Source organism: Arachis ipaensis, chromosome B10 (genome assembly GCF_059453495.1).
Source record: "Arachis ipaensis isolate K30076 ecotype BB chromosome B10, ASM5945349v1, whole genome shotgun sequence".
NCBI classification, from domain to species: Eukaryota; Viridiplantae; Streptophyta; class Magnoliopsida; order Fabales; family Fabaceae; genus Arachis; species Arachis ipaensis.
This window is the reverse complement of record NC_142435.1, coordinates 47,963,575-47,990,743: the sequence shown is the minus strand read 5'-3', so window position 1 is coordinate 47,990,743 and position 27,169 is coordinate 47,963,575. Positions and strand designations below refer to the sequence as shown.

Genomic DNA, 27,169 nt, shown 5'->3' with positions numbered 1-27,169 from the left:
ATCAAGAAAACCATATAAACATAGTTTTACACTTTTATTTAACGATGGAAAGAAAATTATATTTGGCTTTACGTTATATTTAAGTGAAGTAAGAAAGATGCATGAGAAGATGGATAAGAAACGAAATTTTTTTTATCATGCAATAACAGTAATCTGAGGTGAGAGATAATAAAAGAAGAAAGAGATAATTATAGAAGTTTCGTAAATGTGAACGTATGAGATAAGAGAGAACCTGGATGTATGTAACAAGAGAGAAGATGAAATAGTGGAAGGTTTTTAACATAGAATAACTGACATATAGTGAAATATATTATTAGAAAGGACAAAATTAAAAAAGAATTTTGACACTAAAACAGATTTTGCCATTATATATTGTTATATATATATATATAAAGAAAGAAAAGTACATTTTTTCATCGTTCCAAAACAAACTATAAAAGAATAATGAGATTAAAATGTTATTTAGAATAAAGTACTCACGTAAAGAACATACCTAACGCAAAACGGATAAGATCCATAAAATACTATTTATCACCTCTCACTAAATACTTCTTTATATTTTATTTATTCTTTTTCTCCTTTCATATATTGCGCCAAAAACCAACATTTGGCATAATCATTATCTAATTCAAGAAGCCTAAAAATTTATCCAAATAATTGTTCTATATAAAGAAGCACATCTAGAATTGGGAAAAAAAGTAAAAAAAAAATTGAAAAAAGTAAAAAAAAAAAAATAAAAGAATAGATTAATTGGAAATAAAAAATTGAAGAAGAGATTAGACATGATATTTCTATAACTGTTAGTGAAATAACAGATAAAAATGAGATAGGAAAATATAAGTTGCTGTTAATTGTGGAAGTTATTTTATTTATTTAATATAACTGAAATATGTACGAGACAACTTCTATCACTAAGGGTAATATTAGAACTTAAACTTGGATACCAAAATTCTATGTATTCACATTCAAAAATGTTATTTGTACATCAAAGTTAGCTATTGAAATTAGCCACCAATGTATTTGTGTATAAATACAAGTGTAACTTAATTTATTTTCAATGTGTATTCATATTCCAGCATGTGTTTTATACTAGTGACTGACATAACTAATTTTGGTGTATACATAGTATAACTCATTTACATTATATATTGTTATAGATTATTATTATTATTATTATTATTATTATTATTATTATTATTATTATTATTATTTACTGTTGTTGTTATTAGAATAAGGTCACCCCAAGTTTAGATCTAAGGCATGACCAATTTTCTATCTTTCAGGACAACCCAGGACGTGTCAACTCCAAATGTAAATCTGAAACCTTAGCTTTTGCCATGTCGCACACCACCTTCTCTTTCGCCTTCTCCTCCTTACCTTCCCAACAAAACAACGACATAGCTTCCCAAATCGCATGCTTTCAGGTGGGGCAGTAGTGGCTTATGACAATAACATGAGCCCCTCCATTTTGCTCCTATCTCTGTGCCTTCTTACTGCCCCCTTCTTTGCCATAGCTTCCAACCCTTCAGGTATTATTAACAAAACATTACCCTTAAATGAATCAAATTAACCCCAAATTCCAATGCAATAATCCAATTCATCATCATCAATAAATATATAATCATCATTGTTATCACCAACTTGCTGCAAATCCAATTTTACGTCGAATTAAATTATTTGCATTACAGATGAAGATATCTGAAAGCGTATCTGCATGCAGGGTATTTTATAAACTGCGGGGCAACCCAAGGTATAACGGTGGATGGCCTGAAATACATTCCTGATAGTGATGGGAAATACATCAAGATTGGAAACTCCGCCACCATTACAAAACCAGACATATCACCCTTACTCACTACGTTGCGTTACTTTCCCGATGCAGCGTCGAGGAAATTCTGCTATTCTTTCCCAGTAACCAAGAACAACAGATACCTCTTGAAAACGGTGTATTACTACGGGAATTTTGACGGCAAGAACCAACCGCCGGTGTTTGACCAGATCGTGGAAGGGACGCGGTGGAGCATTGTGAACACGACGGATGACTATGCCAAGGGTCTTAGCTCCTACTATGAGGTTGTGTTACGAGCAATGGGGAGGAATTTGGGGGTGTGTGTGGCGAGGAACAAATATACTGGTAGTTCAAGTCCCTTCATCTCAGCCCTGGACCTCACTCTTCTGGATTCTTCTGTCTATAATCCCACTGATTTTGACAAGTATGCCCTTGTAGCTGTTGCTAGGCATGCTTTTGGAAGTCAACACTTCATTAGGTACATCTTCTTCTACTTTAAAACTTGTTAAGTATTTAATAACTTCAAAACTAATTATGTTAGATTAGGTTAGTTTTGCTTGGGTATTTGAGTAATTTTTGGGGTTGATAATTCGTCAATTTTTTTTAACATGCATGTTTGTTTTTCCAAACAAAAGGAAGATGGAAAAGATAAAGAGAGAAGAAAATACAAATTCTATGTGACAATAATTACCTCATTTTTTTTTCTACTAAAAATTCCAACACTCTAAAGAAAATAGCAACAAAATTAAAGTTGTTCTAGAATTTCTGTTAAATGATTGTATTTTAATAAATGCTTTCATAATCAATGATTGATTTTATCAATTTAAAATTAGTGCATGAATGACTAAAATGATTATGGAAAAATTCAATAAAATATTATAATTATATTACATATACATAAAAATTTAATTATTAGATTAATTATTCATATAAAATATATATTAAAATATAAAATAAATATTAAAAATAAGTGAAATACGCAGAAAATTTATAGTACATAACGGGCCCAAATTAAAATTTTGTATATATAAAATTCTTTAATTTTTATGTTGGCCCTCCTTTTTTTCATTTTTCTCTTTATTAAGGTTATGTTTTTCACTATGACCCCTTTCAAGAAAATGCTCTAATTCTATCTATGTGCATGTATTTATACATACGATTAATTTTTAGTAGAGAAACAGAAAATTTTGGTCTAGAACTTGGAAAACTAAAATACCTAGCTCTAATATTGGATTCTTGTACCCTTTCTGAACACAAGATATATAAATGTGAAATAAAATAAGGCATGATGAGAATAGTTCATTCTAATAATTAAAATGCATGTGTACGTTAACCTAGTTTTCCAGATGACCAATTTAACCGCATGTGGCAACCATACAAAGAGCAACAAAAGTACGTTGTGAAAAGCCAATCAAATGTAAGTTCTTCAGACTTCTGGAACCTTCCACCAGCAAAAGCATTCAGTGCAGGAATAACCACCAATGACAAGACACTTGAAATCAATTGGCCCACAGTAGCACTTCCAGCGTCCCAGTATTACATCTCGCTGTATTTCCAAGATAACAGAATTCCAAGCCCTGATAGTTGGAGAATCTTTGATGTTTCCATTAATGAAAACAAATTCTTCTCCAGACTTAATGCCACAACTAAGGGTGTAACGGTTTATGGTGCCCAGTGGCCACTTTCTGGGCACACCAAGATTACATTAACCAGTACCAGGGGAGAGGTAGCACCAGTTATCAATGCTGGTGAAGTCTATCAGGTTTTTCCACTCGGTGGCCATACTCGGACAAGAGATGGTAACTTTTAACTAACTTCTCTTGTCATTATTCGCTCTTGTGTTTACTATACGTTGACTTCAGCTGGAAAGTTTTTTTCCAGTTATAAATTTAATATTAAATTTTAAATTTAGATTATAAATTTTATAAAAAAAATAAAGTTAAAAAATTTATAATAAAAAAATTAGTTGATGCTCATTTTTTTAAAATGATTTTCCTACATATATATTTTTGAGATAGAATTACATATATATTCTCTATAAGCATATATAAAAGTAGTTATTTACGTAAAGGTATTTTTATTTGAATATAACAGTAAAGATACACATTTATGTTAGTTTATTTAATCAAATATATTAAATTATTTAACAATTTACATCTATATTATCTTTACATACAAAATATCCTTATGTGAATAATAATTAGTTATATAATTTATTTTATTTTTTTAATTTTATGATGTTAAAAACACAGAAAAACAAACTTATTTTCAAACAAAAATTATTATAAAATTTGTACATTTAAAAATCGGGACATAATATATATTTTTATGTTAGCCTCAAAAACAGAATTAATGCAACTTAATTAATCAATTAATCAATTAATCTAACTCTATTTCTGCATATTTAATTGTTGAAAACATTCTATAACCAAATAAAATATTTAACTAAATCCAACTAAATTGTTATAACGTATTTTACATTTACATGTTAATTGATGTACGTGTTTCTTTTTCTTCTTTTTATTTTAACTTACAATACTGTTATTTCTACTTCTTTTTCTCTTTTTTTTTCATCTTTCTTTTTTGTTATTATTATTGTTGTCACCATAACCACTACCACCTCTTTCTTCCTCTTTTTTTTCTTTTTTTTTCTTTTTTTTTTCATTTTATTTCTTCTATTTTTTTCTTTTTCGTTATCATCACCATATCTTCTTATTTTTAGTTAAATATCACACAATTAATTTAATGATAACAAAAACACATCATTTAGTTGTAATTGACACAAATTTTTTATGAATAACACAAGTTTTTTTTTTGTGAATGACACCAAAATCTCTGGTGGATGACACATCAAATTGTTACAAATGACACATAAATGACTAAATTTCTTATATATTACTTTAAATGACATAGAAATTACTAGATCTCTCGAGTTCAGTATCACTCAATTAGTTCAATGATAAGAAATTTTGATTAAGCAATTTTCTATGTCCAGTTAAAAAATTTCGTTGTGCTATTTTTAATAAATTATGCATAATTTAAAGATCCCGTTCCTCCCCCTCTTCCTTTTTATCATCATCATCATCATCATTCTTCTTCTTTCACATTTTCATAATTTTTCTTATTTAACTTTTTTAACAAGTTGTGTCATGGTTAAAAAAATTTCGGTGTCAAAATTAAAATTTTTTTGTGTCATAGTTAAAAAGTTTTGGTGTTATTTTTCTGATAGATTCTACACAATTTAAAACTCTTCCTCCTCCTCTTCTTTTTTAATCATTATCCTCATCATCTTCTCGTTTCTTTTTCACCTTCTCATAATTCAATACCACTCAACTAGTTTAATATTAAAAAAGTACATCATTTAGTTAGAAATGACACGATTAAGAAATTTTTATGTTACAGTTAAAAAATTTCAATGTCAAAATTTAAAAATTTTCTGTGTCATAGTTAAAAAATTGTGGTGTTATTTTTTTAATAAATTCTGCATAATTTAAAACTCTCCATCATCATCATTTTACCCTTTTAACAAGAACCTGTATCACGGTTAAAAAATTTCGATGTCAAAAGTAATAAACTTCTTGTATCACGTTCAAAATGTTTTGATGCTACTTTTTGATAAAATTTTCAGAACTTAAAACTCCTCCCTCTTCTTCTTCTTCTTTTCATAATCTTTTTTTTTATCCTTTTAATAAGAATAAAAAAATCAAACAAAAAAAATACATAATATTACAAAACTATTAAAAGAATAACAATGAAAATGAAGGAAATACGTGAAAAAGAAGAAGGAACACTAAGAAAAAGGAGAAGCGTGATTTATGCGCTTATTCTGTGAGTTGTTTTCGGAGTTTGGACCAACTTAATTAAACTTTGTTGGCAAAAACTATTGGATATGTAGTGGGATTATTTATTTATTTATACTTTAAGAGAAAAGCATGCGGATTAAACATGCATTTTATTTTTTTTAATATGTAGACACCATAGTCAAAATAGTATTACTATCAATTCATTATTCACTTGTATAAAATTTTATTTTTTATAAATAATTATATATTTATGTTTATTTGTTCGAATAATTTATTTATTTCTTTGATGAATTCCAATAATAGTAATTGCAATGGAAGACCTGGCTAAAAGTATTGAGAAACCACCAGCTGATTGGAAGGGTGATCCTTGCCTACCTCAAGGGAACTCATGGACAGGGGTTACATGCACAAATGAATTTAATGCACGAGTCATTTCACTGTAAGTTTATACGTGCCTTTTTCTTTTTCTTTAAAAGTAAAAAGCATACGTGCGTATTAAAAATTAGTAAACTAAATTAGTTATTATGTATACGTATATATTCTTATTTTTTGTTTATAAGTAGCATAGTGGTTAAAAAGTAAAATCACGAAAGAAGAAAGGATGTACGAAATAAAATTCTTAACGACGACCCTCTTTGGTTTGTTTTGATTTAGTTCATTCAATTTGGCTTCTTTCACAATAACAATTGTTTCTGGATTGTGGATTTTCACATGGTTTTTGGAATATTTGTATTTGTGAAGGAACTTAACAAATGCGGGGCTGGCTGGGTCGCTTCCTGCAAGTATTAACAATCTAAGTGCACTTAATCATCTGTACGGAATCTAGCACTTTTACTTTATGATACTAATTTAATTTAATTTAATTTATTTTTGTTTTAATTAATACTACTTAATCATGTTAATTTATTTTCTGATTATTTGAGTACAGTTGGCTTGGGAGCAATAAGTTTTCAGGCCACATTCCCGACTTAAGTGGATTGAAGGAGTTAGAAACTTTGTATGTAGTGCAAAACATTCACTTATTATCTTAAAGTATTCTTAATTTCTAATCTCTAACCGACTTCTTTTTTCTTCTTTTAAATCTTTGATTATCAATGTCAATACTAAGGCATTTGGAGAAGAACAACTTTGAAGGTTCACTTCCTGCGTCACTAAATCAACTCCCAAAACTTCGTGAAGTGTAAGATTTAATTTGCCATTATTTCAAAACAAAAATTTTTTAGTATTGATTTTTTTTTAAAAAAGTTTTATTTAAAGTTACTCATTAAGGGTTGGTTGACTTGTTTCTAACTTTGATGCATGTGCTTTTTGAAAAATGGTATCTATGGAACTAGTTATTCTGACTTTCAAGCTGGAAATTCTGCTGGCAAAATTCCCATCGCAACACAAGGAAAATTAGTGGAGTGAAAATATAAGTAAGTCTAATATACATATATGGCCACTAATTTTCTACTTTTTTTTGGGTGTTACTTTCTGCTTTTAATTAAAAAAGAAGAAATATGAAAATAAAAACAGAAATATGTTTACATACCAAATTAAACTTTTCAGGTATCGTATAACTCATCAATTTGATATTTCTAATTAAGTGATGGTTGTTTTTATTTATTTGGTTTTTAAGGTAGCTCCAGAAACTTCATTTGTCATTTGTCAAGCTCTGCACAGTGCCACTTCAAATTTTGGTGTGTGGCATTTAATGTTTTGATACATTCATACATTCATGGAGTATGGAAACAAAGACTATCTGACATGCACGCACCACATTAAAGCACCAATGTTGTTTGTTTCTCAAATTTGATGGCATTGTTGTCAAGCATCATATTGTAAACCAAAAATCATATATGAAACATATATACACTATAAATTAGTAAAGAATATACAGAAAACAGATTTGATGAAATTCCAATTGGAGATATTTGATTTTGCTTCTAGAAATATTAGATCACAATCAACATTATATACTAACAGGATGTATGTGTATGACTTAAATGATGTATGTATTGGTAATATATATGGTAGATTGTGAAAAAATAATCTAAGGTTAATCTAGTAGAACTCTACCTTATTCTTCTCCAGATTGTAAGAAGCTATATGGGTTATAGACTGATTTATTTTTTAAAGGTTAAGGTTCATGCCAAATTATTGTAACAACGAAAATTCATTCAAGATTTATTATACACGATAATCACATTTCAACGTACCGTCACAACTAGAAAATGGATTAATACAGATAGATTTATAGACAAATTTAGTCTTTATTACAAACGGATTTCGGTTACCGACGAAATTTGTCCCTCTATAAAAGCCCCATTAGAAATTATTTACCGACGAATTTTTTTCTGTCAGAAAATTACCAATGGATTTTTACCAGTTACTGACGAATTTTTCCTCTGTAAATTTTCCATCCGTTTCCGAAGTCGATGAACTTTCCGACGGATTTTCTGTCAGTAATTACAGACGAATTTTTCGACAAATTTTTCATCTGTAATTACAGACGGATTTGCAGACAGATTTTCCATCTGTAATTACAGACGGATTTTTCGACAGATTTTCTGTCTGTAATTTGAACCTTGGAAAATCATCTCACACTCTGATTACAGATAAAAAATCTGTCTATAAATCTGTCAGTAAGGTAAAATAATTTTTGTATTTTTCAATTACAAAACAAACTTGTTTTCATACAAAATAAATATAAATTTAATACAAATTTTTATCTAATTTGTATTCGAATATTTATAATATTTCAAAAAATAAACAAATTTATTGTATTATCAAACTAAAAGAAAAGTACTATAAACAAACAAGTCAATATAATTCAAAATATAAACAAAGTGTTGATACATCAATTATAATAACAAGTAACAACTATACATCAACAAAGTTTATTGATACATCAACTATTGTCCTCTAATTAAGTCAAAATATACAATAAGGTTGCTTAATTAGGTTCTAAAATTGGAACTTCATCTGTACAGAAACCATTCATCATTATTGTGTCCATTGATTCAAAAAGTGGGGTTATGAATTGATCATCTGCCTCAGTCTTCTCTGCCTCCTTAAACTTTTCCATTTCTCATCTATTTTCCAAGTATCAAATTCTGACAAAAATAAAAAAATAGTGACAACATAATCTATATACAATGTATTCTTGAGATGAATAAGTGAAGCTCACCTCAACATCTGGTCTAGTTCCAGTGACTTTCGATTTGGGGCTGCAAGTTAATAGGAGAAAAAGAGAAAGAAAAATAAGTGAAGCTCACTATTGCATGCAAAGCATCCTGTAACTTGGCAATTTCATGTGCCTTTTCCTCTTCCAAATCAGTTTGTAACCAGTCAAAAAGTAAATAAGTTTAAGGTACAAGACCTGTTGGATATTAAAGCAGTAAACTTAGAGAAAATGTTTGGGGGGAAAACATGGTGCATATTTCAAGAAAAACTGAAAATGTACCATTAAGCACCTCCATTTTGATTTAGGCCATCTGTATGGATCCAAATCACTCATTCCAGTCACTATACCACTAGTACACCTGCAAGGTAAGAAGATTGATTCATGTTCCTCACAGGATATAAATTTTCGTGAGATGTATGCAGCTAAAATATTCATAGCTATTGCCACTGTTGACCTTCTTTCAGGTGATTCATCCATTTCAAATTTCATTTTGAATCATGTGCCAATGGTCACCGGATTCTTGATGCTTTTGGCATACTTTTTATAAGATACAACAAAATCTGCATGAGTTGCCCTGCAATATAGCAAGTTAGATGGCTGAACATTTAATCCCTAGACCGGATTTGCATATTGATAAGAACTAAAAACAAAAGAAAACATCTTTCTGATCTATTACCTTGGACTGTAGAAAACATGAAACATGCTTTTTGCTGATATAGCATTAGCCACAGAAGAAAGGAAATTGGGATAACAACTTTGGTTACCAACAATAGACTCAGGAAGACCATTTCTTGGTCGAACAGCTCTTCTGATTCCCAATCTCGATTCTCCATTTTCACCCCTACAAAATATATATAATTAACAGGCATTTGTACATTATTATCCTTCATTTTTCATGCTTTTAAAGTTTACTGACTCATAATAACTTCAAGATTCTACTTCACATGAAGTATGTTCTACATAGTAGATTTTGATTTCATTTTGCTAGTTTGGTACTTTAGGGCCACTATGACAAGAACATATTTTGACCAATCCAATAAATAGGACAATACTAACTACATCCAAATATTTTTAGTTTGGTAGTTGATAATTACTTTCTGCTAAATATGGCAACAAACATGACATTAAGAATTTCAAGAACATTTGCTGTATTTCCAATGCAGATTTGTGCCAATTAAAAAGTCCAAGATCAACATATACATACCTTAGGAAAATCCTAGCATCACAAATAGTATTAATTGTCAAAATAGTCCTGAAAGATGAAATATCTCAAATTGGTCCTGAATCTGCCAAAATAATTCACTGCTGTATCATTTTAGAACTAATTGGAAGAATTTAATCTTGACGATGATGAGCATGTTTAAGAAATAAGTTGAATATAAAGAGCAGATATTCATACCACATCTGCGAAAACTATTTCAGATATAAGTATTTAAGGTGTGTGAATTATGTTCAAGAATTTATACACCAAAAAGATACCAAGCATCTAATCATATCCCATAAAACTTGTCGGTCCAAGAATTTAAATTGAAGGTGTGTGAATTGTGTTCAAGCCAACCAAATACTCCAAATAGATACCACAATGATTTTGCCATTTTGGTACTCAAAACCAGCAAAACTAGTCAAGAGAAATTGAACTAGGGTTGCAAGACATATCAAACACTCACCTAATGCATTGAATTAGAAGTTTTCCTTATATTTCTCTATATATAAATAGAAACTTCATATCACTGTCAATCTTAACATGAGATGATTTTTCATGCCGTCTAGAATCTTGATGCTTAATTGACAAAAGTGACAAGAAGCAGCAACATAGTCACAATCAATTTGAAGTCAAAGTATTACCTTCGATTTTCTTGATCAGCTCTTCTTATGAGACGTGTGATTTCTCAAGCTTCTTCCCAATTTTAGTTTCCCACATCTCGACTAGTTCATTCAGAGAATAAATGTTTTCTGAGGGTCTCAAGTACAACACTTTGTTCAAGGTGCGGGGTTCATCAACTGTGCTAATAGTGAAGGCAGCGACATCATTTTCCTTAACAAATACGCCTGCAAAGAAACCCTTCATAAATAAGCATCAAACAAAAAGAATAACAATTACGTGATAAGAAATTAGCAATAGTCTTCGATCAAACAGAACTTTTGTGTTCCTATCACCAAATATGGTAACCTTGTCACTAGGAGGAGCATTTAAGCCTGGCTGAACAAGAGAAGGGAGCAAAATCTTTATGAAGAAATTGCAGCAAATGCAGGTATATGGAATGCGTTCAGCCTCAACCATCTGGCAAATTTTGAGTTTGGGTGCCTATAAATTACGGCCATCCTCCTGGTCATATATTTGAACCTTGGTAGGGTCTGCTCCAAATTCAGCTGGGATAAATCTCTAAAGAGACCAAAATAAACAACACATCATTGAACATATCTTACAATTCAAATATTCAATAATACAAAGACCATGGCAATACATACTCACTTGCAGATCAGAAATGGTGGGAGCATATATCTTAATAAATGAAAATAGTAAAACTGTTGGTAACAACTTTAGAAACAGATGCTCCAAAGCTAAATTAACCAATTTTGTAAGAAATTGAAGTAGAACATTAGAAACGGCCTAAGAATCAGCATTTTAAGAGAATGTTAACAAAAAAAATAAGGACTTGAAGGTTGAAAGGCTCATTATTTGATTGAAAAGCGCAAGCATGTTTTCTTATGCCAAATTAATTTACCATTGATCTCCATGGATTTCGAGACCCTACAACAACAAAAAGTCAGAAATAGACAAAACAACAAACAAGTAGAATGCATATTCAACAAAGTCCATTCCAAAATATACCCAATCTGATTCAATTCAATGCTCAACAAATTGGAGTTCCTTCACATAAAGCTTTCCATCTCTGTGTCTGTAACAAAATCCTAAATTGTTTTTAGAACAGAACAGAAGGGACGACGGAGCCTACCTGAACCAACGGCGACGAGAAGAAATGGTAGAAGCGGCGACGACGCTGATGAGCTTCTACGAGCGGCGACAGAAAATGGTGTTGAGAGGGTGGCGAAATTCATCAGCGTCGAAGCTAAAAGAGAGAGACTGGTGAACGGGTGTGACGGAGAGATTGGGAAAGGGGTGTGATGGAGCTTCGGGAAACGGCGGTGCAACAGCGAGAGGTGCCGCCGACGAAGGATTTGGAGGGGATGGGTGAGGAGCCCGCGAAGGATAGGGTATTCTGAGAAAGGGAAGAGAGGAACGAGAATTTAACTCTTATTTTAATATTTTGGACGGAATATTTTAAATTACAGACGAATTTTCCGTGTGTAATCATTTCCCACAAAAAAAATAATTTTTTCGACAGAATTATCGACGGATTCTCTTTTCTGTTTTTAATTTATGCTAATTATTTTTTTTTGTTTTCCGACAAAAAATCTCTCTGAAATTTTGTCTGTATTTTCGTGGTATAAAATCCATCGGAAATATCTGTTTGTAATAACTAGTTTTCTAGTAGTGTGTTACTTGCACTTTTTTATATAAAAATAATTTCTCGACATAATATAAAGTAAATTTAATAATGCCTCATTGTTAAAAAATAGGTACAACATTTTTATCTTTTCATTTTAATGGCGAATGGTAGAAGTACTTGTTTTACACACAAGGATGCTCATCTCAAAGAGGCGTAGGAGATGAGTGATAGATTTTAGCAAATATTTGTATCTTCGAATGTTTATTAAATTATTGCTAAAAGTTTAAAATAGAATTTTCAAAAATTAGTTGATATTAATTGATAAATAATTAAATTTCTAATTCATCAATTATTATTTTTATATATTTTTGCATAAAATTTATTCTAACAATCCATCCTACTAATAATAATCATTATCAAATTAGACGCTTTTTTTATTAAGGAAAATGAAAGCTCAAGATCAATTACATGATTAACTTGAGTCAGTTATTAGTATAAATGAGTATTGGTTTTGAATGAGTTAGCACCTTGTTATCAGCTTGAGTTAGTTAGCATAGAAGAGTATTTGTTTTGAATGAGTAAGCACTTTGTAGAGTTTTAGTAAATGATGACTTTTCAGTTAGTATATACTAGTACATATACATGTATAGCAAGTCATGCAAGGCATGATCATTCACACTACTTAAAACTCGTAATTCCTTTTTCTCTCTCTCTGTTAGTGCAATCTTCTATGGCCTCATTATTTTAGTTCATTCATTTTCTTTTACCTCAAAAATCATTGATATGGTATCCAGAACCTAACAAGATCTATGACCTTTTTCTCTTTCAAATTTTTACTCAACACCAAGAGCACTCTTGCTCCAATACCAGACAAATTAGATGAAGATAACTTCAGTACTTGGTGTCGCGTCAGAGTGTTATCATCATCCTTCAAACTCTTGAATTTGAAGACCACATGGATTCATCCAAAATTCCATCCCAAGATGCATCTATTATCACAGTCACAAAAAATTCAGAAAAAAGAGTCTGAAGATGCTACCAAAAGAGATGATTCTGCATTATCCAAGACAAGTTCCATCGATTCTGATTCCTCCAAGAAAAACTCAGCATCAACCCATCAAGAATCACCCTCATACAAAGAGTGGAAGAAAATTGATCTTGCTCTTTTGACATGGGCATTCGCATCCATGACTCTACAAGAAAATCGCCGCCGTTGGATTTACTGACTGATTTACCAAATAAATCTAATGGTATAACCCTCGCCGGTAATTATTTATTGGCGAATTTTTTCATCCGCCACTAATTACTAGCAGATATAAACTTGTAATTGCCAAATTTTAAAACTTGTTATCATCGAATTTATTTTCCGATAAACTTAAATTTATTATTTTAAAAAATTTATTTAAAAATTCAATATATAATTTTAAATATTAAAATTCAATATCTTTAACCTAACAAAATTCAAAGTTATATGTGTAAAACTAATGGGAAAAACTACAATCTCTCTCAAAAAAATTAGAAGTAAATTTATAACTTTACATAATAAAAAAGAAAGCAAGAAGTAGACCATCATCCAAAGATTACTAATTCAGTATAAAAAGAATAGCATCACACAACACATTTTATACAACAATCAACTAACACTTTAAAGAGTAAAATATTGAACAAACTAATATCAATTTTTTCTTCAATTAAGAATAAACACATTATTCAAAATCTTACGACAAAGCTAGAACCACCTCACAATGTAACTATCAAGCTTGTTATTCACTTACAATCAAAAGCATACTACAAATAACACATTAAAGCATAAAAGACACTCGATATTTTCTTTATTTAGATAAATAAGGATGGTGGAAATAGGTGGATATACAAACTGAGAAACGTATCAAGGACAAACAATGTACAAGGTGCATCACCTTAGTCATCATCTATAGTAAGGCTATGCGCTCACTAGCCTGCGACGAGAAGAATAGTAATAAAAAGAAACTAGTTAGAAAATTGTTATGTTCATAGTATTACAAACAAGAGTCCAGAGAAATCCAAAGAAAAAGAGGCAATGGAAAAAATTCGTCAATCAAATTTATCAACAATTAAATTGATATTAAGGTAATCCAAAAATAATTATAAATTATTAAATACAATTAACAAGTAAGCAAGATGCAACTCAAAATCATTTATCTACACAAATACATTATTAAAAACTAACCATCAATTAATTAGAGAAAATAGAAAAAGAATGAACCAGAAACAGGACAGCTAAGGAAAAGCACGGGCGGAGCAGCCAAGCAGGACAATCAGAAGTGTAACGACTCAACTTCTAATCCTTCATGACCAAGGCTACCAGCTTGGCACTACTATTCAAACACTACAAGAAAGTTTCAAAATAGCGACCAACAAAATCGGTCCCTATTAGTGACCGATTTTCCGACCAATCAAACTTTTTTAGGATTTAAAAAAAATCAGTTACTAAATCGGTTGCTAAATTTCAATTAGTGACCGATTTAGTAACCACCCACTCTTGGTCGCTAAATTGGTCGGTAAAATAAAAATTAGTGACTGATTTAGCTACCAATGACAAAGCCAATCTAGTTGGTCGCTAAAATCGGTCGCTATTTTTTTAACTTAGCGACCGAATTAGCAACCAAAACAAAAAAAAAAGATTTTAGGGTATGTGGTGGTTAAATCGGTTGCTATTTTTAATTTAGGGACCGATTTTGCGACCAATACAAAAACAAGCTTAATGGTGGTTGGTTGCTAAATCGGTCGCTAAGAAGTTGGTTACTAAATCGGTTTTTAAATGTTAAGATAGCGACCGATTTAGCGACCAACTATAAAATGTTGGTTTTAAAGTATTCGGTCGCTAAATTGGTTGCTATTTTATAATTTTGCGACTGAATTAGCAACCGACTTAAAAATATGTTGATAAAATAATTAGTCGCTAATTCGGTCGCTAAGGTAGTAGTCACTAAATCGGTTGCTAAGGATTAATATAGCGACCGATTTTAGCGACCAACTATAAAATCTTAGCATTAGAGCAGTTGGTCCCTAAATCGGTCGCTATTAGCAACAGAATTTGAGACAAACTATGTAACAACCTGGTTTTTCGAGTACGCGAGATCTTTTCTAAAGGCACAAATTTCTCCGGAAGATCAGTAAAGGGAACACCTCTGTTGTATCATCAAGCATCTCAATCCTCATTGTCATTATGTCATCCTTAAGCTAGAACCTCTTCTGAGGCAAGCTCGATAACGCAATCATGAAGAACCTAGTTTTTGAACCGTATCGGTTAGGAGTTTTGATTCTAGTTTTTGTAAATAGTCTCTGTTTGACGAATCGGACTCGATTCATGAGAGAAGAGAGATAATATTATAATATTATTATTATATTAGTATTAGAAGATGCTTGAATGATATTATAAGGTTACCTGGTCTGTTTTAGTTAAAAACAGAAAATCGGTTTAACCGGGTTCACAGTTTACTGGTGCAACTTAGCACCAGCACTCTCTAATGACTTTAGCAATGCTAAGGCCTCATCATACATATTTTATTCTCATATTAAATATGTTACTAGTGTCATTTATGCTAGTAGCTCGGAAAATAATTTTTTTGAGATGTTTTTACAAGTGTTCTGATACATCTAGTTTTAGTAGTTATACACCTGAGATATTTGAATATTATTTTAACCCACCTCCAAGCCAACCAATCAAAACTCACTTTACAGCCCCAAAACCCCCAAGGCTGCATCATTTGCTTATTGTGGCCGAAAATCATCAAGAGAAAAAGGAGAGAAAGTTCTTGGTTCATAAAATCTTCAAAGCTTGATTTCTGCTGAACTAAAACTCAAATCAAAATTCTAATTCGACCAAAATGATCCTCTCTTATTTCTCTACATAATCATATGACTTATCAAAGCTGGAATCAACGTGAGTTGGCTGCACCATCTCCCTTTTGATTCGGTTTCAAGGAAACATACTTAAACATGTGTTTTCTTGATGTTCTTCCTTAGGAATCATGCTTAACTTGACTTGAGGGCCAAGAAACATGAATTTCTAGCAAGTCTAAGGTTAGAAATCAATTCCTAACATGCTGAGTGAGATTTGGTTAGTTGAGGGTTTTTGGATTTAAAGTTGTTCTTGATGTGATTTTGGAGGAAAAATTGCTTAAGGACCACCTGAAAGTCTAACCGAATTAGGAGCAGCAAAACCAGATAGGATTTGATGAAATTAATCTTGATTAGTTGTATTTGAGATGTGTGATTATGATATGGTTTGGTTATGCTTGAAATTGATTGCTTATATGAGTTATTCTTGGTGAAAGTTTGTTGAAATTTTGATGAAATTTGATGATATTCAACTTTGAATTTGTGTTCTTCATGGCTGCTGAAAAAACGAACCCTAACCCTTAAATTGGGGGTTCAATTTGTGTTAAAATCAAGTAGAAAAGATGGGGTTTTGGTGGCTGCTAATTTATTATGAATTATGGTAAAAATCGGTTGTTGAAAAGATTGAAAAATGGATAAAAACAGAGAAAGAATCTGAAGAATTTACGAAGAACACAAAGAACACTTTGAGTGTGATGAAGAACATTGAAGAACACCTTTTAGATCTTAAAAAGGGCAAGGTTGTAATTATTTTGGTATTTGCGGGGTTATTTGGTAATTTCTAAAAGTTAGGGTGGTTAAAGTAAAAATATTAAAAGTTACGGGTGGTAAAAAGTGAATTTTAAAGGTTAAAGGTAAAGATAAGGTAATTTTAGAAAATTTAATGATAAAATAATAGATAATAATAAAATATTAAATAATAATATTTAATTAAAAATAATATTTTAATAAAAATAATAAAATAATACGAAAAAGGCAGTTTTTTGTAAAAGCTTTAGAAAGACAACTTTAAGTGCAGCATCTCATAATTACCTTCATAAAATACTTAGGGAGTGGTAAGAACATATTAGTGAGGCAAAGATAAAAGAAAGATAAGAAGTTGAAGAAAAGATAAAAATCGAAGAAAAAGTCTGTAAAGTATTAATGATAGAAAAACAGACAGAGACTAGCGAACGAACTAGGGCAACATAGTTAGTCCTTGAATTGCGAATAGGGTTAGGTATTATATGAAAAGTTAAACTGTTTCAATATAGACTTAATAAACCTATACTTGGGATAGGCTAACTATTCATACCGAAATTTACATAAGCTTTAAATACATACGTTAAGCAGAGAAATCAGAGAAGAGTAGAGAAACACAGAAAATAGAGTAACCAGAGTAAAGTAAAGAGATAAAGAGAAAAAGAGTAATATCGATACAGAGGAAAGAGTAATCAGAGAAGAAAAAAGAGATACAGAGAACAGAGTAATTAAGCAAAGTAAAGAGATACAGAGAAAAGAGAAACCAGAACAGGGTAAAGAGATATAAAGAGAAGAGTAGTATAATAAAGAGTTATTTGTATATATGTATTGGTTGCTTGATGCAACCCAGAGCTATATCTATATATATGTATATTAGTTGCTTGATGCAACCCAGAGCTTCTGTAGGGAAACTAAGTTACCTACAGCTATTTTTCGCTTCCCCAGAGCAGAGCAGAGCAGAGTATATATACACTTTCCTGCATTAAGCAGAGGCTGTCTTAAATGAGCAGCTATTATTATATGCACATTTACTTAGGAACGGAAAATTGTATTTGGGAAATCGGGATTATTCGTGACCGGATAAATGTCGGGATTGCGGGCAGCCAACCAACACATGAGCTCATGGCCTGTACTAGGGCTAGACATGCATCATTCTTGTCTGCGCATCATTCTCTGTTGCATTCCTTCTTATGTGTGATCTATTTCTTTATGTTTGTTTGTTTGAGTGCTATGTCTGTGCTTTATTTTCTTGTATTCTTCTGTTTGTGTTCTGTTTTATATTTTTCTATCTATTTTTAACTTCTGTTTACTACTTTACTGTATCCTGTTATTCATCTGCTAATCGAAATTGAATAAATGAATGTAACTAATAACCCCCACTCTACTAAGAACTCCCCAGTTCTTACCCCTTTTCTCTCCCTTCCTCCCCCTCAGATGGAGATGGGCGTGATCTTCTATGAGTTCGAGGACCCTTACGTCTACGAGGATCCGGTACATCACAGTTACTTCATTATGGGTTTGGAGCCTCGTATTAGACGATATGCGTTACCTAATCGAGCTTTTCAACATCCTTTGTCTAGCCCTCATTTTGACCCCGATGCTCCTTACGACTTTCCCTTATCCTGGTTACACGCTGACGCACTTGGACATCCTTTTCCTAATGGTCCCGGACACCCTATACCAGCTCAACCTTTGAATGAGGCGGTACCTGAGCGTATCATTCCTGATGAGCCTGAGTTAGCTGGTGACTACGTACCTGTGATTCCACCAGAGTGGGACTTTCCCCCTGAGCCGATCCCTGACTTTCCACAGCCTGATGAGCCGACACTACCGGACGATGGGGTAGCTCCTATTTATGCGAACGGACATGTGCTCATGAATGGTTTTGTACATAGTGACAGCAGTATTTCTGGTGGATCTGAGGGTGTAGCTGTAGCTGCGGACGATGAGGAGGAGGAGGATCCTGAGATAGAGATAGAGCAGGATGAGGAGATGGATGAGCCTCACGACGATTCTCCGAACGGCCACATGTAGATATAGTTTGACAGCAGTGGGGGCATTCTTTTGATGACACTCTAGTCTGACATTATCTATTAGTTAGTCTCTCACTTGTGTTAGTACACCCGAGAGCTAGGAGCTATATAGTGGTTAGGCTAGCCTGGGTGCCAGCTTAGCGGCTTTTTGTATAGGCCATGCCTTGGGAGTGTCATGTATATATTAGCTACGTAGGATGACGAGGATGTAAACTGACTTGATCTTGTGTAAACGCTACATGTTTTGTTATAGTGTACATGATGTATATTATCAGTTGTATTTCTATGTTTCTTTATGCTGCTTTTCTATTACTCTCAATGTATACTTGTTTATTTTACCTTATCATCCGCAACAAATAAAAAAAAAGTTACTCGTAAAATTGGCAACGGTCAAACAAGGCACAGGCTCATATATTAAATAATAGTTAATAATTAGGAAGGACAAGTTAGTAACACTTAGCTTCTTGTATGACCATGGCATACTAGGAGTTGGGTCGTTACAAACTAAAAATCAAAAGTTACAAATTAATTATTTGCTAAATCGGTCACTGTTTTAAATAATAGAAATAAACTAGATTTCAAAATAAATTAATAACCCGGACCGTTTTTCTTTAAAGGACCCTCACTTACTCCCTTGCGTGGTTCCCTAACTTAGAACCAAAACCCATCTCACCTCTCTCTTCTCTTGCCACTCTCTCCCAGTCTCCCTCAAGCTCGTCGCCGGCTCCTCAAGCTCGTGTCGCCACTTCAAGCTCGTCGCTGCCTCAAGCTCGCATCGCCGCCTCAAGCTCGCGTCACCGCCTCAAGCTCGTCGCAAGCTTTGTCACACTAAGCTCGTCTTCCTGGCTTCTCTGTTCGAGGCTTGGAGCAGCTCGCCGCCGTCTTGCCTATTGCCGTCCTTTCGCTGGTCACCGTCCGTGTTTTTGTCGAAGGTTAGTGGCACTGCTTTCACTTCTTCAGTTTTTCTCTTCCTTTTATGCTCTGTTTTCTGATTTTTGAATGTGAAGTTGTGAATGGATTAATGGAAATACAATAATTGATTTTGTGATGCTGTTTTTTTTTAATTCCTGAAATTTTTGTTGAAATTGTTCTTTTTTAATTTCTGAAATTTTTGTTGAAATCTTCTTGCTGCTGCTAAAAATGGATTAGGGATTAGGGATTACTTGTTGCTATTTTGTAATAAGGGATTATGCTTTGTTGCTGTTTTGTAATTAGGGATTATGCTCTGTTAGCTTTATTGATTTTAGGTTTAGTGTGATTAGGGATTACTTGTTGCTTTTTTGTAATGTTTGTTGCTGAATGCTAAAATGGAAATCAAATTAAATGTTGTTTGTTGCTTTCATATATTTTCTTTGATAGTATTTTCCGGATTATAAATTCTGGTTTTGAGTCAAAACTTTGTATTTGTTTTATCTGTAGTTTGATTTGAGATCATTAGATCTGATCCAATCCTATAACTATGCATTTGGAATTTTGGTGTAGAATTGTTGATTATCTGTTTGAAGTGTGATATTTCCTATTATTGTTATTAATTAATAGTTACTCGATGTTATTAATTAAATCTATCTCTTGATGCAGTGGATGGATGGTGTCCTTGCTAAAGGAGAAGAAGTGCAGTTCTTTTATGATGAATTCCGTTGTCCAATTTTTGTTAAGAATCTTGTAAATATAATACTAGCTTTAACAAGCTTATGGATATCAAGTAATACGAGTTTTAGAACCAAAGCTTATATAGTGATCAAAATGTTTTTAAGTAAAAGAAGATCTAAATGAGAGATTTAGTATGTTATTCTGAACCAAAGCTTTCAAATGCTCTCCTTATTCTTTTTAAACTAATTTTGCAGCAATGATTTCTACTTTTCTGATTTTTTTTACTGAGGATAAGTGGTGCGCAGAAATCGTGACGGTTCCATTTCTTGGTAACGGCACTAAAAACTCAATACGCACGTTCATAATCTTAGTTCTTTGTGACAACTTTGGACAACTAACCAGCAAGTGCACTGGTCGTCCAAGTAATAAACCTTACGTGAGTAAGGGTCGATCCCACGGAGATTGTTGGTTTGAAGCAAGCTATGGTCACCTTGTAAATCTCAGTCAGGCGAATTCAATTGATTATAGAGATTTAATAATTAAAAGATAAATAAAATATAAAATAAAGATAGTGATACTTATTTAATTCATTGGTGAGAATTTCAGATAAGCGTATAGAGATGCGTTCGTTCCTCCTGAACCTCTGCTTTCCTATTGTCTTCATCCAATCAGTTATACTCTTTTCTATGGCAAGTTGTATGTTAGGCATCACCGTTATCAATGGCTACATCCTGTCCTCTCAGTGAAAATGGTCCAATGCGCTGTCACTGCATGGCTAATCATCTGTCGCTTCTCGATCATACTGGAATAGGATCCATTGATCCTTTTGCGTCTGTCACTACGCCCAGCACTTACGAGTTTGAAGCTCGTCACAGCCATCCCTTCACAGATCCTACTCGGAATGCCACAGACAAGGTTTAGACTTTCCGGATCTCAAGAATGGCCGTCCATGGATTCTAACTTATACCACGAAGACTCTGATTAAGGAATCCCAGAGATATTCATTCAATCTAAGGTAGAACTGAAGTGGTTGTCAGGCATGCGTTCATAGGTTGAGAATGATGATGACTGTCACGATCATCACATTCATATTGAAGTGCGAATGAATATCTTAGAATCGGAATAAGCTTGAATTGAATAGAAAAACAATAGTACTTTGTATTAATTCATGAGGAACAGTAGAGCTCCACACTTTAATCTATGGTGTGTAGAAACTCTACCGTTAAAAATACATAAGAACAAGGTCCAGGCATGGCCGAGTGGCCAGGCCTCATAAAGGTCTAAGATAGCATAAAACTGATCAAAGATGTCTAATACAATAGTAAAAGGTCCTATTTATATCAGACTAGTTACTAGGGTTTATAGAAATGAGTAAATGATGCAGAAATCCACTTTTGGGGTCCCCTTGGTGTGTGCTTGGGCTAAGCATTGAGCTTTACACGTGTAGAGGCTTCTCTTTGAGTTGAACGCCACTTTGTAACCTGTTTCTGGCGTTTAACTCCACTTTGCAACCTGTTTCTGGCGTTTAACTCCAGAATGTAGCATGGAACTGGCGTTGAACACCAGTTTGCATCGTCTAAACTCGAGCAAAGTATGGACTATTATATATTTCTGGAAAGCCCTGGATGTCTACTTTCCAACGCAATTAAGAGCGTGCCATTTGGAGTTCTGTAGCTCCAGAAAATCCACTTTGAGTGTAGGGAGGTCAGAATCCAACAGCATCTGCAGTCCTTCTTCAACCTCTGAATCTGATTTTTGCTCAAGTCCCTCAATTTCAGCTAGAAAATACCTAAAATCACAGAAAAATATACAAACTCATAGTAAAGTCCAGAAATGTGATTTTTATTTAAAAACTAATTAAAATATATTAAAAACTAACGAAATCATACTTAAAACTATTTAAAAATAATGCCAAAAAGCGTATAAATTATTCGCTCATCACAACACCAAACTTAAATTGTTGCTTGTCCCCAAGAAACTGAAAATCAAATAGGATAAAAAGAAGAGAATATACTATAAATTCCAAAATATCAATGAAACTTAGCTCCAATCAGATGAGCGAGACTAGTAGCTTTTTACCTCTTGAATAATTTTGGCATATCACTTTATCCATTGAAGTTCAGAATGATTGGAATCTATAGGAACTCAGAGTTCAGATAGTGTTATTGATTCTCCTAGTTCAGTATGTTGATTCTTGAACACAGCTACTTTATGAGTCTTGGCCGTGGCCCTAAGCACTTTGTTTTCCAATATTACCACCGGATACATAAATGCCACAGACACATAACTGGGTGAACCTTTTCAGATTGTGACTCAGCTTTGCTAAAGTCCCCAATTAGAGGTGTCCAGGGTTCTTAAGCACACTCTTCTTTTTGCTTTGGACCTCGACTTTAACCGCTCAGTCTCAAGTTTTCACTTGACACCTTCACGCCACAAGCACATGGTTAGGGACAGCTTGGTTTAGCCGCTTAGGCCAGGATTTTATTCCTTTAGGCTCTCCTATCCACTGATGCTCAAAGCCTTGGATCCTTTTTATTACCCTTGCCTTTTGGTTTTAAGGGCTATTGGCTTTTTGCTCTTGCCTTTTGGTTTAAAGAGCTTTTGGCTTTTTCTGCTTGCTTTTTCTTTTTTTTTTCTTTTTTTTCGCTATTTTTTTTTCTGCAAGCTTTTGTATTTACTGCTTTTTCTTGCTTCAAGAATCACTTTTATTATTTTTCAGATTATCAAATAACATTTCTCCTTTTTCCTTTTTCTTCAAGAGCCAACATATTTAACATTCATAAACATCAAATTCAAAAGACATATGCACTGTTCAAGCATTCATTCAAAAAATAAAAAGTATTGTCACCACATCAAAATAATTAAACTAGTTTCAAGGATGAATTCAAAACCCTATACTTCTTGTTCTTTTGTTTTTAAAACAGTTTTCATTTAAGAGAGGTGATGGAGTCATAGGACATTCATAGTTTTAAGACATAGACACTTAAACATTAATGATCATATAGTAAAGACACAAACATCAATAAAACATAAGGCTCAAAAATCGAAAAACAGTAAAATAAATAAACAAGGAGATTAAAGAATGATTCCACCTTAGTGAGGGTGGCGTCTTCCTCTTCTTGAAGAACCAATGGTGCTTTGGAGCTCCTCTATGTCTCTTCCTTGCCTTTGTTGCTCCTCCCTCATAGCTCTTTGATCTTTTCTAATCTCATGAAGGATGATGGAGTGCTCTTGATGTTCCACCCTTAGTTGTCCCGTGCTGGAACTTAATTTTCCCAGGGAGGTGTTGATTTGCTCCCAATAGTTTTGTGGAGGAAAGTGCATCCCTTGAGGCATCTCAGGGATTTCATGGTGGGGAATTTCCTCATGCTCTTGTTGAGGTCCATGATCTCTTATTTGCTCCATCCTTTTCTTAGTGATGGGCTTGTCCTCTTCAATGAGGATGTCTCCCTCTATGTCAATTCCAGCCGAATTGCAGAGGTGGCATATGAGGTGAGGAAAGGCTAACCTTGCCCAAGTGGAGGACTTGTCAGCCACCTTGTAAAGTTCTTGAGGTATAATCTCATGAACTTCTACCTCCTCTCCAATCATGATACTATGGATCATGATGGCACGGTCTATAGTAACTTCAGACCGGTTACTAGTAGGAATGATTGAGCGTTGAATAAACTCTAACCATCCCCTAGCCACTGGTTTGAGGTCATGCCTTCTTAGTTGAACCGGCTTGCCTCTTGAGTCAATTTTCCATTGAGCTCCTTCCTCACATATGTCTATAAGGACTTGGTCCAACCTTTGATCAAAGTTGACCCTTCTTGTGTAGGGGCATGCGTTCTCTTCCATCATTGGCAAGTTGAACGCTAGCCTTACATTTTCCGGACTGAAATCTAAGTATTTCTCCCAAACCATGGTGAGCCAATGCTTTGGATTCGGGTTCACACTTTGATCATGGTTCCTAGTGATCCATGCGTTTGCATAGAACTCTTGAACCATTAGGATCCCGACTTGTTGAATGGGGTTGGTGAGAACTTCCCAACCTCTTCTTTGGATCTCAAGTCAGATCTCCGGATACTCATTCTTTTTTAGCTTGAAAGGAACCTCAGGGATCACTTTCTTCTTGGCCACAACTTCATAGAAGTGGTCTTGATGGACCTTTGAGATGAATTTCTCCATCTCTCATGACTCAGAGGTAGAAGCAATTGCCTTCCCTTTCCTCTTTATAGAGGTTTCTCTGGCCTTAGGTGCCATAAATGGTTATGGAAAAACAAAAAGCTATGCTTTTACCACACCAAACTTAAAATGTTTGCTCATCCCCGAGCAAAAGAAGAAAGAAAGTAGTAGAAGAAGAAGAAAATGGAGGAGATGGAGGAAGAAGATGTATTCGGCCAATGAGAAGAAGAGAGGGTTGTATTGTGTGAAAATGAAGAAGGAGAGAGGGGTTTATATAGGAGTGAGGGGGGTGTAGGGTTCGGCCATTAGAGTTGGGTTTGGGAGGGAAAAGAATTTGAATTTTAGAGGTAGGTGGGGTTTATGGGGAAGAGAGGATGGATGTGAGTGGTGAAGAGGTGATGGGAAAGAGTGATTGAGGTGATTGGTGAAGGGTATTTAGGGAAGAGAGTTATGAAAAAGTGTGAAGAAGAGAGAAGAAGATGTGGGAATCCTGTGGGGTCCACAGATCCTGAGGGGATCCTGTGGGGTCCACAAATCAAGTGAGGTCAAGGACTTAACATCCCTGCTCAAATTAGGTGTGTAAAATGCCCTTGCTGTGCAATCCTGGAGTTTAACACCAGACTGCTGCTTGTTTCTGGCGTTAAACGCCCAAATGTAGCCTGTTTCTGGCGTTTAACGCCAGGCAGATGCTTGTTTCTGGCGTTAAACGCCAGCTTGGTGCCTGTTTCTGGCATTAAACGCCAGACAGATGCTTGTTTCTGGCGTTTAAACGCCAGACTGCTCTCCTCCAGGGTGTGCTATTTTCAATGCTATTTTTCATTCTGTTTTTGATTTTTCAGTAGTTTTTGTGACTTCATATGATCATCAACCTAATAAAACACGAAATAACAAGAAGAAAATAAAATAGATATGATTAAATAACATTGGGTTGCCTCCCAACAAGTGCTTCTTTAATGTCAATAGCTTGACAGTGAGCTCTCATGGAGCCTCACAGATAATCAGAACAAGGTTGGAACCTCCCAATACCAAACTTAGAGTTTGAATGTGGGGGTTTGACGCCAAACTTAGAGTTTGGTTATGGCCTCCCAACACCAAACTTAGAGTTTGACTGTGGGGGCTTTGGTTGACTCTGCAGTGAGAGAAGCTTTTCATGCTTCCTCTCCATGGTTACAGAAGGAGATCCTTGAGTCTTAAACACAAGGTTGTCCTTATTGAGTTGAAGGACCAACTCTCCTCTGTCCACATCAATCACAGCTCTTGCTGTGGCTAAGAAAGGTCTTCCAAGGATGATGGATTCATCCTCATCCTTCCCAGTGTCTAGGATTATGAAATCAGCAGGGATATAAAGGCCTTCAACCTTTACTAACACGTCCTCTACTTGTCCATAAGCCTGTTTTCTTGAGTTGTCTGCCATCTCTAATGAGATTCTGGCAGCTTGCACCTCAAATATCCCAAGTTTCTCCATTGCAGAGAGTGGCATTAAGTTTATTCCTGACCCCAGGTCACACAGAGCCTTCTCAAAGGTCATGGTGCCTATGGTACATGGTATTAAGAATTTGCCAAGATCCTGTTTCTTTTGAGGTAATTTCTACCTATCCAATGCATTCAGTTCATTGGTGAGCAAGGGAGGTTCATCTTCCCAAGTCTCATTACCAAATAATTTGGCATTCAGCTTCATGATTGCACCAAGGTATTTAGCAACTTGCTCTTCAGTAATGTCTTCATCCTCCTCAGAGGAAGAATACTCATCAGAGCTCATGAAGGGCAGAAGGAGGTTCAATGGAATCTCTATGGTCTCTAGATGAGCCTCAGATTCCTTTGGTTCCTCAAAGGGATACTCCTTATTGGTCACTGGACATCCTAAGAGGTCTTCCTCACTAGGATTCACGTCCTCCCCCTCCCTTGTAGGTTTGGCCAAGATGGTTAAATCAATGGCCTTGCACTCTCTCTTTGGATTTTCTTCTGTAATGCTTGGGAGAGTACTAGGAGGAGTTTCAGTGACTCTTTTACTCAGCTGGCCCACTTGTGCCTCCAAATTTCTAATGGAGGACCTTGTTTCATTCATGAAACTTAAAATGGCCTTAGATAGATCAGAGACTATATTTGCTAAGCTAGATGGATTCTGCTCAGAATTCTCTATCTGTTGCTGAGTGGATGATGGAAAAGGTTTGCTATTGCTAAACCTGTTTCTTCCATCATTATTAAAGCCTTGTTGAGGCTTTTGTTGATCCTTCCATGAGAAATTTGGGTGATTTCTCCATGAGGAATTATAGGTGTTTCCATAGGGTTCACCCATGTAATTCACCTCTGCTATTGCAGGGTTCTCAGGATCATAAGCTTCTTCTTCAGAAGATGCCTCTTTAGTACTGTTGGATAATTCCTTCAATCCATTTAGACTCTGAGAGATCATATTGACTTGCTGAGTCAATATTTTATTCTGAGCCAATATGGCATTCAGAGTATCAATTTCAAGAACTCCCTTCCTTTGAGGCGTCCCATTACTTACAGGATTCTTCTCAGAAGTGTACATGAACTGGTTATTAGCA

General features: G+C 34.0%; 2 protein-coding genes across 2 annotated transcripts; both read left to right on the top strand.

Annotated features, from left to right (window-relative positions):
• Positions 1-1,392: 1,392 nt before the first annotated feature.
• On the top strand, positions 1,393-7,573 carry LOC107620591 (putative LRR receptor-like serine/threonine-protein kinase PAM74). The gene is made up of 9 exons (XM_016322725.3): positions 1,393-1,529; positions 1,721-2,267; positions 3,128-3,588; positions 5,896-6,031; positions 6,334-6,405; positions 6,521-6,589; positions 6,701-6,772; positions 6,927-7,007; positions 7,211-7,573. Exons 1-8 carry the CDS (start codon positions 1,415-1,417, stop codon positions 6,997-6,999), a joined length of 1,545 nt encoding a protein of 514 aa, XP_016178211.1. The 5' UTR covers positions 1,393-1,414; the 3' UTR covers positions 7,000-7,007; positions 7,211-7,573.
• Positions 7,574-18,267: 10,694 nt separating this feature from the next.
• Positions 18,268-18,867, top strand: LOC148579948 (uncharacterized). The gene has a single exon (XM_088501174.1). The coding sequence runs from the start codon at positions 18,268-18,270 to the stop codon at positions 18,865-18,867; it is 600 nt and encodes a 199-aa protein (XP_088357300.1).
• The last annotated feature ends 8,302 nt before the right edge of the window (positions 18,868-27,169 follow it).

Coding starts and splice junctions, on each gene's coding strand:
- LOC107620591 (XM_016322725.3), top strand. CDS start 1,415: ATGCTTTCAGGTGGGGCAGTAGTGGCTTATGACAATAACATGAGCCCC. Junction 2,268..3,127: donor GGAAGTCAACACTTCATTAG/GTACATCTTCTT, acceptor ACGTTAACCTAG/TTTTCCAGATGACCAATTTA. Junction 6,590..6,700: donor TTGAAGGAGTTAGAAACTTT/GTATGTAGTGCA, acceptor GTCAATACTAAG/GCATTTGGAGAAGAACAACT.
- LOC148579948 (XM_088501174.1), top strand. CDS start 18,268: ATGGAGATGGGCGTGATCTTCTATGAGTTCGAGGACCCTTACGTCTAC.